Raw genomic sequence first — 15,246 nt, forward strand, 5'->3', positions numbered from 1 at the left:
AAAGTTCCTCAACAGCTACAGTAAAGGCTTTAATCTCATGAAAACATATAGTTAGCAATTGGATTTCTCTCATAACCATTTCTACAGCTCAATTTATTCTGGAATAATATTATTTAGAGTAGGGTCTGTATGGTATTATATTGACCAAAGGTTCCAAAAGTATTGCTCTTGATGTGACAGAAAAATGGGTAAAGGTCCTTCTTGATTATACACACTAGATAAACAGCCGCCTTAGTATTATCACCTTGTGCACACATTTAATCACAAGAGAGAAAGAATTGGTCTGTGCAATTGTAAATTCACACATGTGAAACAACCTCCACATTAAGTACTAGACTGCTCTATGAAAAAAGAAACCTGAGAAACACCACAAGTGCATGTTTACCTGTGCTGCACAGAGAATGTATACGCTATGTCCAATTAGTGATGTTCATCAATTTAAACCTGAGTTATGGTCTGCCACAAAATCTCATACCAGAAGACTGCTTGATAGCAGGACCAACGTACATAGCTCTAGCATAAGCAAAAAGCACTTCATGCTGGGCAAACACACACGTTCTGAAAAAATACATTTTAAGTATTTACAGGATGGAGGTTTATGTTCCATTAAGTCACTTGCACGCTGTCATTAGAATATGCCCTTAAACAGAGGCGGGTATAAGGGGTTAAGAAGGAAAAAGAAACTTGGCACAGGGAGATACCTAATACTGGCATTGCATCAACAACATAACTGCACTCCAGTCTCAGCAAATGCGGGTTTTGCAGATTTCAGTTTGCAAATTGTGACAGCAGATGGTTGAAACCTGCCCCCATACAAATCCCATGCCTGAAATGGCATTGCCTACATTTACACACCCTGAGAAAAGAGCCTTGGATTTCCAAAGAACTGAGTGAGTAACTTCTATTCCCACCTACTGGTACGCCTGTTACATAGGTTACAGGAAACTTGAAACAGGAGCAAAGTGTCTGGCCACTATTCCATAGTCAGTAAATTTTTACTTAGATGTGGAATGAAAACACATTTACAAGAAGAAAGATCTAGGAAAATTTATTGTTCCCCTGAAATTCAGGGGCATCCCACAGGCTCCCTGTCTGCATGTCAGTGCTTGAGTGAAGGGACGAGCAGGTTCTTTAAATCACAGTCTAAAATCAATATCAGCACAAATTGCACAGAGACTTTATCTCCATGTTGCTTCCCGATTGATACAATCTGTGTATGAGGAGTAATCTAAATATTGGATTGCACATATTTGGCAGATCTTGCACCCCTCTTCACAGACAATGGTTTTGTCGTAACTCACAATGAAGTTACTGTAGTACTGCTCAAACAGTGTGCTGTGTGGCACAGACAACTGCTTGACCATTTCATATAGGCTTTCTGGCTTCAAGTCTTCAATGCCATAAGTTTTAGTCAGGATGTATTCTAATTTCCAGTTCGATTCATTTTTCTTGTTGGCGTCTCTGAGGTCCAAGTAAAACTGCCAAAGATCCTACAGTTAAAAAAAAAAAAAAAAGAAAGGAAGAAAAAATAGGCATGGCTGTATTGCTTTCTTCCCTGCTTCATTAATTGTCTAGAGTGATATATTGATTAGGAAGCTGTCACTCCTCATTATTCACAACTGAGTAGAAGGTCACGTCCCACCCCAAGAGCTGGGCTTACACCCAAAGCTGGTGCTTGCAGTGCAGTAATAGGGGGGGAGGGGGAGAAGAATCAGAAGGAGCAACAAAAGGCAGCAGTGGCAATGTTAGAGGTCTTTCCTGTCCAAACCAAATTCCACTATGTTCATGTCCGCTTTGGGAAAGAGGCAGAAAGGCGAGATCCAGAAGCTTCTTTTCTGCAGGCACTGCTTGAGGGGCAGAATGGACAGAAAAAGAAGGCCGAAGGAGAATTTAAGAGAATGGGAGAGATGGAGATGCAGGAGTGAAAACTGCACAAGAAAGGAGCAGCCTATATTAACATAGGTTTCCAGAGAGAAACCCCAGTCCCAGTCAAGCTGCAGGATGCATCGTCACGGAACTCAGCAAGGTCAAGATTTTACCCTGAATTACAGAAAGAATATCCGAGCCATTCAGAGCCAAAATAATTGTACAGGATTCACTTTATCTCCAAATATCACGAGACTAAAGAATAGAAGTATTCTACTTTTTTTCCTTCTAAATTTATCTGTAATTTCCTTTAAAAAGTACAAATTCTATATAGGAAGGTATATGATTAAAAAAGACATCACATGGTTAAAAGTCCTTTTCTTCATCTGCTCTTCTACACCCTTTAGAAGCATTTCCCAGACTGCACCCCAAAGCTTGGGCTATCACTAGCAAAAAAACACTGATATGTAAACAAGCCCAGGATTTAGATGGACCTTCTTCACCTTCGCAGAGCTGCCTGCAAATACTTTTAGGATTCTGCCCAGAAAATTTCTGACTGTCTTTGATTCTGCATCATAAGGATATTCCATAGAGAACAGAAAGTACTGGGCAGTCCTGCAGGCACAGAAAGACTGACCAACTCCTCTTCCAGATTTCCTTTACCCAGGAAGAAAAATAAGAGTAAGCACCAAAGTTCCACCAACAGCCATAATACTCCAAAGGCTGACATCTCCCTGTAAGTTTTAATGACACTATATTTGAAGTCTTAATACTTTAAAATCTTTACCTACCAACAAGCTAAAATCAAGAAGATCATATTGATACAATCTGACGCCAGGGTTATTGGACTCCATTTGCCATACATTCTTCACTGGGGTTACAGCAGGTGCCACAAACAAGGAATTTACTGGCTTTTCTGCAGGAAGAAGGAAGGTGAAGAAAAAGTTTCCTTTCAATTTTTTTCTCAAACAAATGCTTTTGTGGAGAGCCAGCACAGCAAGAACCACAGTTACTGGCTTAGGTACACTAGCATTTTTTTTCCCTGCATTAGTTAGATCACTGTGAACTCCTCTTATACTTTCACTGGCTAGACTAAAATCTGGGTAAAATAACACAGTACACATTCCACTGTGCACCAGTTAAGTTTGTCTATACTAAAGGCTTCCCACCAATTCAACTACCTGTGCAAAACGGCCTTGCTTACACATAAGGTCTCTGTATTTTGCACATTTCTACTGAAGAAATATTCAAAACTTTTAGTTGCTGTCTCCATGCTATATTTTATATGTTGCTTTATATATTTTTTGTTTTATGTATCTGTGATGTTATTAGAAACAGAAGGGTATCCTCTCTTGACCCTGACTTCACTCATCTAAACTAGCCCAGCACCTAGCATGTGAACGCCAGTCTTTACAGCAACTGAAACGTGAGGATATACACGGGTTTTAATTAGAAAATATAGGTAAGTATATTAAAAGGTTCTCTGTGGAACAAAAAAAGAAGCCCTAACTATTATTTTCTCCGACAACATCACAGCAGTGAAATCACAAGTCTCCAGCTACAAGCAGAAGCTTTCAAAGCTTGGAAATCAGTAGATTTGTCTGGAGAAGATACAGCTGAGCTCTGTATCTCGGGACACGGATGTTGGTTACATTACATTTACAATGTTGGTTACATTACAGTTAACTTGAATTCTCAGATTATCTTGAATTTCAAATTCTGGAATTTTGTCAAGGGTAAAATAGCATGAAGAGAAGACAGCCTAAAACTGTACAGATAAACACAAACTGTATTTAGCCACATGTAATTTCACTGTTTAAATTTTGTCAAAAGATGCAAAATTATTAAAATAATTTGGAAGCAGATACTTGCACATGCAAACTGTAATGACAAGGCACCAAGATCAGTCTGTCCTTAATGAAATTTGCAGTAGAGGTGATGATTTCATGCACAAATGGGACAAGGTACAAAAATACATAGGTATAAGACTGTCTTGAATACCATTAAAAAAATAATATGTATATATAAAAAAGCAAGTATTTTCACTGGGGCTAGATTCCTTTTTACTGGAGATTAAGTCCATGATAGTGCCATGTAAAAAGGTAAATGATTTAGAACATTGTTACCCCAGTCAGTATTTTGGACATCACTTTTAAGAGTTCATATAAAACACAGATAAAGAGTCAATTAATATTTGGGTATTTTACAAAAGCCAGAGCAATCTCTCACTGTTCTGTGGTGCAAACACAAATATTTAACCAGTTACTTCTTAGAGATCTTCTGTTAGAGATGTCAGAGTGCACCATACGGCCATGCCCATGCTTAAAACTGAGGGATTTCAAAGCAATAAACATTTTTAAACCTGGGTGCATTTCCTGAAGGGAAATTAGCTGATCTAAGAGATGCAACAGGCAGCAACTTTCTTTCCTCTGCCTCCTGCTTACCCTTATCTTAATTAACTTCAAAGCAGCAGGGAACTCAGCAGAGAGGCACAGTAATGATGCAGGAAACACAAGAACATAGAGCATGTCTAGTTGGCCTGAGAACATTCCCTTTGACACATTACACAATAGCAACTGGCTAGTATAATTTGCCCATGTCACTGAGAAAGCAGAGAGGAAAGACTAGAAATTCTTGTCTAGGCACAAGCATTCATTAAAAACAACAAAAAAAAAAAAAAAAAAAAAAAAAAAAAAAAGAAAAAGGAAGCTTGGGGAGTCTCTTCTGACTTCAACAGAAAAAGACAGTCTGCCTTGCAAGGTTCTCTGGAAAAAAAATGGGGAGTGTGTGAGCTTGAAGCCTTGCAGATAAATAGCACTATATCCCAACTTACTTTTTCAATTATTTAGAACAGAGGCTGGCCAGAAAGAACATGCAAGAAAGCATTATTTTGCTTTTAATCAAGAAAAAAAAGATGAATGATTCAACAAGCATCATTACCTTCTTCATCCAGGAGGACCATGACACTATCTCTATGTGTATGTCCAAAAAACTGCCCCGCAATAACACTACTGTATCTGCGAAAAATCTTTACCAGTCTCTCATTGTAATACTCCCTGATAGCTGTAGTATTCCTTGCATATGGCAAGTATCCTATTGGTACATGTCCTATTATATATACCTAAGGAATCAGATACAGAAAGCACAATTAGCACCTTAATTTGAAACTTACATTTTTAGCTATAACTTAGAAATGGTTACCACAATTTCATAATAATATTGTCTTAGAAATGATACTCTGAAGGCTGTAAATTACAACAGTTTTGTTATACGAAATACAAAGAGTAAGAATGTTTAAATTCACAATGAGAAAAATAAATATATATATTTTTTTTTTAATGAATTCAGTATATTCTTGGGAAAAAAAGTTCCAATAAATCTATGTGTGATTTTAGGCCAAAGGAAAATTTGATCAATTATTTCAAATGAAAAATAAGTTACTAGGGCGAGACTTATGATTTGGCATCTCAAGGGCATCATAATAAAAACGTATGTTAGAATATTACAGAGCCTGCATGGTCAGAGAGTCACCAGAAACATGGAAGAACTTGTTAAAACCCCTCTGTCTGAGGTTCAGACTTGGCTCCAACTGCACACACCAACTAATACTCTCCAGGGTTTTATGAGGAAGGGAAATCTCCCCTTTCTCCTGACTGTTAACATAGTATTTGTAAAATTACAACACTGTAGCAAAATGTAAACATGTTTCAAATGAAACACTTTCTCTGGTCAGATGGTGATCCAATCCCCACACCAATCAACGAAACACGAACGACCAATTTATAACCTCACTTCCAAACTTGGGTATCATAAGACAATTTATTATAACACTCAAATCATAGCCATTGCTGCAGCTTGGCTAAGTTTTGAGGTTGACAAACTCCTTTCTAATTTCTATTTTTGATACTTGCAATTCCATAAAAATGTAAATTAAATATGCTAGCTTTAGTCTCAGACCAGGGGTGCACATTCTGAAATTAAAGGCTATGAATAAAGAGTCAGAAACAAAAGTGAAAGTATTAAGTATTTTCATCCTGGCTTCTACAGTATCTTACATAGCAGGAAAGGTATTTTACTGTATAATTTGACAAGCTGCATTCAACTATTTTATTAAATGCTGTAGTATAATATGCATATTGAAGGAAGAATTATTTAGAAAATGAAATTCTGATTTTGCAGTATCTTTGGCAGCGTTATTATTCTTCTAGAATCATGTTTATATTTTCATTGTCTCTACTTCTTACTACTTTTTTTCTTTTTTTCCAAAGTTTAAACAAATAATGCTGATGGGATCTGTTCACAGCTCCTACCTTTTCCTTCTTTTGTGAAGAGGTTTCTAGTATTCCCTCCAGCCAGGCAAACTGGTTGGCTGGGTCAGTGATATTGACAGTTACACTGTTGGGGCTGTAATATAAATTTGTGTTCAGACTGATTATCCTGAGTGGTTGAGAGCTATCACTGGATTCAAACAGCTGTGTGTAGAAGCCACCTGTGAAAACAACATCAACATCATCTGAAAAATTAAAGGCCTCAAAGCACAACTTTAGAATAAAAGTACAGCACTGACAAAATACTCAACCTTACTATTTCTAATAAAACAGAATATGGCATGTTTATTCAAGCCGTGCATCACCTTATCACAACAGAACATCTCAAGAATCTGTTTTCAGCAACATTTTAGTAGGAGAAGTTGACACTGAATTTTTTATGAATTCTTGCCTGTAATTGCCTTTATGCTTATTTGACAGTTTTCAGATGCAATTATCCAGCTGACACACAAGAAGTGCCCTGTACCATTTCTACCACACCAAGAGATGCAGTGATTGTTAAAAAGTCCATGTTTCTTGAAATACTGCAGACATATAGGTTCCTCCATGAAGAACTGACTGAGTTTAGTAGCCTCATACTTCAAAAATCATTTAACTTCATACTGGAATGTGATGAAAACTAAAGATTGCATTTTTTCAATCCAAGCTTCTAAAATGCTCCATGGCATTCAGAGCTTCTTCAGTGGGTGTAATTTCATAGTTCATGGAGTTCAGTGGAGCCATGGGATCAGAGTTATAACAATATACCTTCACTTAAGGTCTGCCCCTTTGAGCTTTATTTTTCCTATTTGAGTTCCTACTTCCACTCTTACCCAAAGTTCCTTCTCATTCAGGACACAAAAACACAAATTAAACTTTCAAATCCCTAATGTTTGAGTGGATTGGAAATTGGGTTGAACTTTTCAGTCCTTTGCTAAAAAGAAAAATCATAATTAGGATATATGTATTCTCACAGTTTAGTAAACTGGACGCAAATATGCAATTAACAGTACTATCATCAAGACTATGTGCTATCATAACTTGAACAAATATGTGCCTATTCAATATGCTCTGAAATACATATAGTGTCAAAACAGAAACAATATTTCATCCATTTTTGTTTTCAAACATTCAAATCTTCTTGTGCATCATACACCTTTATCTAAAAAGTATCATGAAATCTTGAAGGCAGTATTTCACATGCATCGATACAAAGTCAGTAATACTGTACATGCTATAAAATCCAATAATTACTGCATCAGAAGAGAATAAATATACCCCGAATATAAGCATTGCTATTCAAAACCACAAGTAATTTCTTCCAGGAGAAGCATTACAGATAATCCATTGTGCTGATTCATCCTACAAGACTTAGCTAAACAAATGGGACAAATCTATAGAAACATTATCTCTCTAAGCCCTAGCTTTACAATGCATTACTGTCATATTTTACCTTTTCTGAAGGTATTGATTGCTTCATCAGTTAGCCAAGGTTTCCAGAAATCTGCTACAGCATTGTAAACTTCACTGGTAGTTACAGGAAGCTGATCCTGTGAGAGAGCAGAACCTGCCTAAGTCTTAACCTTCATACACACAGACAAAAAAAATAATTGAATTATCCACCTGCCCTCTTGCATAACACGTAAGTGTATCCAGTCATCACCAGGAGGAACTCAAGAAAGGAAAAAAGACTTCTGAACATCCAGTATTGCTGATCAGGTTCAAATGCCTGAACTTAGAACTGATTGCATGGCCTTGTTAACACACTGATAAACTAATGCCAGAAATATTTCAAGCCTTAGGAGCACAGCAGAGTAGAAAACCATACATTCTGCAAAATTAAGAAATATATGAAAATATATGAAAATATTCAAAGTCTGAAAATAAAGTCTCTTGGAGGAAAAGCTTGAAGATGATCTTCTTTTATAGCAGGTGAATTTTTCAAGCAACTTGGGGTTCACAGCAGCTCCACAAAACTCCACTGTGGCCTTCAGAAACATTCCAGTGAAATTCACAATTATTTCCACGATATCCTGTAGTTCTAGTAACAAAGCATTTAAAATGTAAAAGAAAAGTTTTGTCAATGTTTTCTCCCACAGGCTCCAATTAGGACTGTAGCACTATTCAGTCTCAGCCACAGCCTGATAAGAGCCACGCTCCCATCTAACCCTGACGGCAAGATCCCAGCCTGTCCTTGCCTTTCCTAAAATATCTGCTTGGATTCTTAGTGCTAGAAGAATAAAATAGAGGTTGAAAAATAGGAACAGTATTACAGTGCATGTTGTCTTAAACATAAAATTTGACCTTTCTAAGATCTCTGAAACTAAACCTACGTTATTAGAGGCTTAGGCACTAAGTCTCTGTAGAGGCGTAGCGCAATCAGAAGTCTGTTCAGACATTTGTTGCTTGCAGTGCACAGATACCAGTTATTAAGAAAGCTTTGAGCCAGTTCAGCCAGAGCTAACAGTCACTAACAGACACAGCAAAACCCGATCTCAGATAAGAGGCCACGTTATGGACTGAAGGTGTTTTGGACCCAAGCAAGTCAGTGCTCTGTGAACTTGTGGACTAGACAGCAGTTTGGGAACTTGTTTTAAGCAGGGGCAAGGATGTGAAACAAGTAAGACCATGCAGAAAGACCAAGGTCACCATATGTGATCTGAAAGGTACCCCAATGCCTGATTAATCTGAGTGGCATTTTTAATAGGCTCTGCGAGAAAAATCACTCAAGACCATTAAATTGTTAAGACAGACAGGTCAGAACTCAGTAGCGAGCAATAAAATTCTTCGGTGCACGGTGAGCACGCAGCTTTCACACTTGCTCTGGAACAGCCTACAGTGTGCAGCTTGCTCCACATAGCTTCCCAGTCTATGGGACATTTGCCAAGCATGTCCCCATGAAAACCAGAAATGTCATCAACAGGAAAAGGAAAAAAAAAAAAAAAAAAACGATAATCCAGCAACCTGAAATGACCCCATAGTGGGGAATTTCTGATCCCATGGTCTTTTTCGAGCAGTAACAGAAAAGTATGTCAGTTCTGTGCACTAGTGAAGCCTGCCATTTCAAAGCAAAGTATCACAGAAACACTCCTGTGTGGTTTTGTGCAGAGAGAACTACAACAGTTATTCCAATCAGCAGCCTGCTTCGAAATACTATTTGCTGCCCATCTGCCCCTCCTGACCGTCTTTTTTCAACATATTTAATTTCACACATAAAACTCGTATCTGTTGGAAAAGTCACTACATTCTTTGTCTACAAGGTTACTGTATACAGTTTTTTTCTTCTATATCAAAGGAGACTGCTGAATGACAACTATTCTCTGCTAAGACTTTAAAAAAGAAAACAAAATGAAAACAAAAGACTGAGTGAGGCTTCAGTTAAGGTGTTATTTACCACAATACTTTACCAGTGGTTTCTGGTGAACCAACCTGGTTCCCTGTCAGTGCATATGACAAGCTGAAGCTATACTACCAAGTAAGACCATAAGAGACTGGTCCCAGCTCGGTTTGTGCACTTCAATTTCCAAAACACGTTTAGCTCTTATTTTGTCTCTCACATTTCCCTTTCCCCTCTCTGAGCACCTCTGTTACTCCCTGATTTGGGAATCACTAACTCCAGCAATGATACAGTCACCTACTACACCAAGATATACCCTGATAGGCCTAATGAATAACACAGCTAGGCTAAAGGTCTCTGGGGATGTGAAAGGGTGTTACTGAATTCCCATTAGGCATTTCAAACAAAGTATTTTAGCTGACCTGCTCCACATCCCTTCCAATCCCCTCAGATCCAATGACAGAGTTTGCTTCTCAGTCCTGTGTGCTGCCAGATCAACAAGCAATACTCTTTAAAGGACACATGAAGCAACTGTTTACTTTTGAGCTATGCCAAGAACAATATTCGCAGAACACTGAAAATGTTGGAGAATGGCTAAGGGAAAAGGGACATTGATCTAGAGATCCTCTTTGCGACGAGAGTCTCTTTTAAGTTAGCATGAGTAGGCCTCAGTCAGCAAGAGTGAACAACAGCAAGAGTGAATCCCGTGGGAAAGTACTGACTAAGGTTTTGAGATGAAACATTCTCTATCTCGTCAAGGTTGGGAAGCATTCCTTGTTCTTCTTTAATCAGGGGAGGATGGAGAAATGAGCATTCTTTGTTTCTCCTAAACTAACTTATCTGGGTCTTTCCCAGGGCTTGGGCCAACAAGCCCTGGCATGGCTTGCTTGTATTTTATCCAATCAATGATTGACTAGTAGGCATAATTAAGCAGAAGGATTATAAAAGGCTGTAATGAAAATCAATAAATTGAAGCATGCTTTATCACTCATACTGAGTCGGCTGCGTTCTTCCTCCTTGGCCTGCGTCCTCGGCTCACCCAGCCCGCCAGAAAATAAAAGAGCACTGTCCTCAGCTGCAATCCAGTAAATCATCAATGTGAATATTTCTAAGTGTCCACTAAGGAAAGAAAAAAAGACCTATCTTTAATAATAGTGGCAAAACTATGGGAACACTACAAAAATTTTGCCATTAGTCTGATAAAAAAAAAAGAAAAAAAAAATCAAGTGGTGTCTGCAGAATGATTTCCAGTAGGCCTTGAATCTTACCATGGGCTCACAGATCCATTAAGACGTCATTTCTGTTAGATTAAGTTATTGTACACACATGCATGACTTACACAGCAAGAAAAAAACATGTATCAACTATGATGACACCTGGTGGTTCAAAGCCACGGGGAACAAATAACAGTAAATTTGTATGACCTCAGACAGATTTTTACTGGCATCAATGTTTGCTTGGCTAACTTAACAGAGATAGAGATGTACTATCTGCTATTGACTGCAACTATTTATAATTTTACATGCTAATCGGAGAATTGTAGATTGTTGGTTCCAGAATAATAGTTACACAGAATTAACTTTTATTTTTCATACCTGCTTTCTGAGGGGTTAGGAACACACTCAATATCATACATAAACAAATTTCTAACTTGTTTTACCTGTGGCCAGTAGTCATGATTGCCCAAGGCTGGGAAAACCTGAAGATCTGGAAAGAAATTACGAATTGTAGAACTCATATTGCCAATGATGCTAATGACCAGCTTTGTGGAGAGTTCTCTTACAGGAACGTGAGGTGGGCTGTCTCTGAAAAAGGAAAAGGCTTTATTAACAAAGGCTTATTAGCAACATAAGGAAAGGCAAAAAATTCTGAAAACACATCTACATTGTAGCATGTAATACTATGACAGACTCTAATTAAAATAATAGAATTGTCTGAAAGGCTTTTATTTAAAAAAAACCCAAACAAGTAGACTAATGTTTATCCTATGACTCACATTCATCATAAGTAAGATTACGTAGAAATTAAATTAATTCAACTCCATCATTTTGAGCTGTTGTGCAGTTTGGGTTATATATCTTCCATCATTTGCACAACCTTGTAACTTTTATTTTTCCCCTTTTAACAACATCCTGTTGAAAATGAAGTACAAGAAGGCAAGTGAAATAAATGAATCACTTGTCTTTACATATTCATGTTTCTTAACACCCTTCCCCCAGCAAAATTAAGCGACATAACATATATAACCTTTCCAGCAGAAAAGACCCCATCGTTGATAAAAAAAACCTAGCTTCCCAAAAACTCAAAGACACTAATCTCTTTGATGAATTATCCACTGATGTATACCATAAAAAATTATGCGATGGTAGAATAGAAAATGTTGCTATGGCCCAAGGGTAAATGAATGCTTTCTTTTATGAATACCTAGAAAGTAACAGGGCATGGTACTATTGAGCTACCCATATGTCTCCCTTTCACACTTCTTTCTCCAGTCCCACTGCTAAGGCACACATAGCCTCACAGATAACACCTGTGAGAGAAAGAGAGTAGTATTATGCCCATTTTCTAATAAGGAAGATCAGCAGAGAGGAGGTAAACGTTTTGCTCAACAGGGAACCGACCGCACACATCCAAAATACTGCAACGAAGGATTGTGAGACCACACTTTAGAAGCACATGCAGCTATGAGTGATAGTAAAAAAGAGAGAAACAGCATCTGTGGCACTGTTATCCTCTCCCTGCTAGCCCCTGCTCTAGAATTCATACAGGCATCAAACCTGAATGGTAACTTCATACACTTTAAAAAATAAACAAAACCACAAGTTTTGGTATTGCTTAATTCTAGTTACCTCCTACAGAACCAAATAAAATATAGTTAAAGGGTATCTTCTAAAAAGGAATGCACTTTAATGATCTTAAGACCCACAAAATCTAATACCTCCCATAATAAGTTATTCCTCTGGCCCTTCTTTTTGCTTTTTCCACTTCCCACCCTCTCCACACCATTTCTATTAACTTACACTAATAGAGTCATGTGGTAAATGTCCCAATGAACAGCCCAACAATATCTAGAAATTATTAGAGATCGAAATCTGTTCCTGAGGCCTTATATTCTCACTCTGTCTTCCACTTACTAGCTGCTCGGACAACTAAAGGGACAATTTAAAAGTAACATTTGTGATATACTAAACTCAGATCTGTTGGTGCAAATATAAACTTGTGAATTACTGCACTATATGGCTATCCAGCTGCTAAAAGCTTTAACTGCAGAGTGACTTGAACACTTACCCAGTCCAAATCATGAATGAAACCTGCTGTTTTGAATCCTTCATGAATGCAAATGCTGACAAAATAAGTTGATATGGAGAATCACATAAAAAGTCTCCAAAAGGGCCGGGGTTGGAGGCATTGGCTCCTTTGGAAGAAGAACAAACTTTGGTGCGATCAGCGGTAATGTGATAAGTCGGATCTAAATGTAGGTCAGATACATGCCAGAACTGCCCTGTTTTCAGAAAACAAAGATTAAAGAAAATGCATTATTTGCATTTGAACTGGATATACATGGGTATTGCCAAGTTTTCTCCAGTTTGTCTACTGCTATTCCTCTTTCAAGTTTTGAAAAGGGGAATAAATTTAACAAACTGTTGATTAGCCAGTGTGATAAGTGTGGGAGAGTTTGGTGTTCCTGACAAGAGCCCTTCACATGGCCTGCTTAGAAAAACTGAAAACAGAAGTAGAGGCATACGTTTAAACTACTCAGCAGAAAAAAAAAAAAAAAAAAAAAAAAAGAGTTTGGTCGGGACTGGAAAATCAGCTCCTTTTCATTAATAGCAATCTGGAAACTGGACAATAGAGAAGGCAATAGAAGGACTTCACCACTCCACCTGAAAGGAGAGGGAGTTGCATTTTAATTATTTTTCCAGACTTTCCCTGGCTGGAAGCTACTAGAAAAAAAAAAAAAAAAAAAAAAATCACAGTCTAGAAAGGTGAGAAACAGCCTGTGTGAAAAAATTTCAAAGCTCTCCTTCTCCCTGGCAGCTGCAGCAGCAAATAGACTGGGCTTCTCACCAGGGAGGTGTGTGTCAGCCTTACCTACTCACTTTTTTCCAGGCTGACACATTCTCAGCCACTGCTACTTAGGGACTGCACAGATAAAGGAGCTGAGAAGTATAGCAATATAGCGAACAAGATGAATTGAGCTTGCATTAGACTACCTGCCTTCAAGTTTAATGTAAAACGAGAGTAATTTCTTTCTGTCAAAGCACTTGGGAAAGGCACTGGTGTGTATCTGGGGTAGCGGTCGTGAAACCAGGACAGATATAAATTGATTGTTCCCAAGGTCATATGCTCACTCCGTGGAAAAGCAGGCACCATGCAACTGGACCCCATGGAGTTGTATTTCAGGAAGCAAAGACCAGCAGAGATCTTAAAAATCTGCAGAACTGTGACTCCTACCACCAGACAAGAGAAACGCCGGGACACTGCTGCGCGTCTGGTCCGAGGCCTGTCTGAGTCACAGGGAACGAAAACCCTGTGGAAACCCTTCCAGACCACGCACCTGCACACGCTACCGCACCGTGGATCACGCCGGACGGAGCGTGTGTGTGTGTGTTTGCTGCCAGCACAGACACCAAATCTAATGTTTGCCGTGCACGCCTGGGGACAGCGCGCCAAAGGCAAGGCAGGGCAGGGCTCACCTTACCCACCCGCAGCACCAGCCACCCCGGCTGGCTAAATACAAACCCCGTTTAACGTCCACCCCCCCCCCCCCCCCCCCCCCCCCCCTTAAACAGCGATGCGTTTACTTCTCTAAAAGCCCCGCGAAGCTGAAGTCAGCGAACAGCACCGCAGCAGCCTGTGTGCGGGCAACAGTGCCAAAAGGGAGGCGCAGGCGGGGAGCCCGTACGGCCTCCGGCCGGGGCTCCCTCAGCCGGGACAGCGCGGCGGCGGGAGGCTGCGGCCCCGCGCCGGGCCGCCCCTCACCCGCCTCTGCCCGGGCCGGGCCGCCCCTCACCCGCCTCTGCCCGGGCCGGGCCGGGCCGGGCCGCCCCTCACCCGCCTCTCCCCGGGCCGGGCCGCCCCTCACCCGCCTCTCCCCCGGGCTCCACGGGCGGCCTCGGCCCGCCGGCGGACTCACCCACAGCGGAGCGCGGCCGCGGGCCGGCCGGCGCCGCCTCCAGCGCGGAGCAGAGCAACGCCAGCCCGAGGGCCAAGCGGGCGGCGCGTCCCCCCCGCGCCTCCATGTCTGGCCGTGCCGGGAACGCCCTGCACCGCCGACGGCTAGCTCCTCTGACCGCCCCGGCTCGGAGGAAAGGGGCCAACCCCCAGGCGGCTTGTGCAAGCCGGGGCCCTTCGCTGCCTGCCCGGGGCTGCCGGAAGCCGCCACCGCGCCCCGCCCGCACGACCGGGAGCCCCACAAGCCGCCCCTGGCCGGGCCCCCCCCCCCCCGGCTGCCGCCGCGGATCGGGGTGACCTTCGGGAGGTGACCCCCACCCCGGCTCGGCGCTGAGGACCTCCGAAGAGCCAGCCCGGCCGCGGGCAGGGCTAAATTCGCGGCACCAGCGGGTTTGAGGTGGGGCGGGAAGGCGGGAGCCCCTTCCCCGCTCGGCCGGTGGCCTGCGGCGCCCGGAGGGCCCGTGGCTTCGAGCCCTGGGCTCCCGTCAAGGGGTTACGGCTCTCCGACGCGCCTGGGCACCGTGGCTGGAAATCCTGCCCGCCTGGAGCCAGCCGTGGCCC

The 15,246-nt window shown here is 41.1% G+C and overlaps 1 protein-coding gene across 1 annotated transcript; it reads right to left on the reverse strand.

The window, feature by feature from the left end:
• Positions 1 to 1,032: 1,032 nt before the first annotated feature.
• On the reverse strand, positions 1,033 to 14,898 carry SMPDL3A (sphingomyelin phosphodiesterase acid like 3A). The gene is made up of 8 exons (XM_032998103.2): positions 14,648 to 14,898; positions 12,799 to 13,012; positions 11,171 to 11,315; positions 7,627 to 7,723; positions 6,177 to 6,355; positions 4,807 to 4,987; positions 2,658 to 2,782; positions 1,033 to 1,490 (listed from the first exon to the last, which is right to left on the reverse strand). The coding sequence occupies exons 1-8, from the start codon at positions 14,751 to 14,753 to the stop codon at positions 1,179 to 1,181; spliced, it is 1,359 nt and encodes a 452-aa protein (XP_032853994.2). The 5' UTR covers positions 14,754 to 14,898; the 3' UTR covers positions 1,033 to 1,178.
• Positions 14,899 to 15,246: the final 348 nt, after the last annotated feature.

Source organism: Tyto alba, unplaced genomic scaffold (assembly GCF_018691265.1).
Source record: "Tyto alba isolate M040663 unplaced genomic scaffold, T.alba_DEE_v4.0 Super-Scaffold_22, whole genome shotgun sequence".
NCBI classification, from domain to species: domain Eukaryota; kingdom Metazoa; phylum Chordata; class Aves; order Strigiformes; family Tytonidae; genus Tyto; species Tyto alba.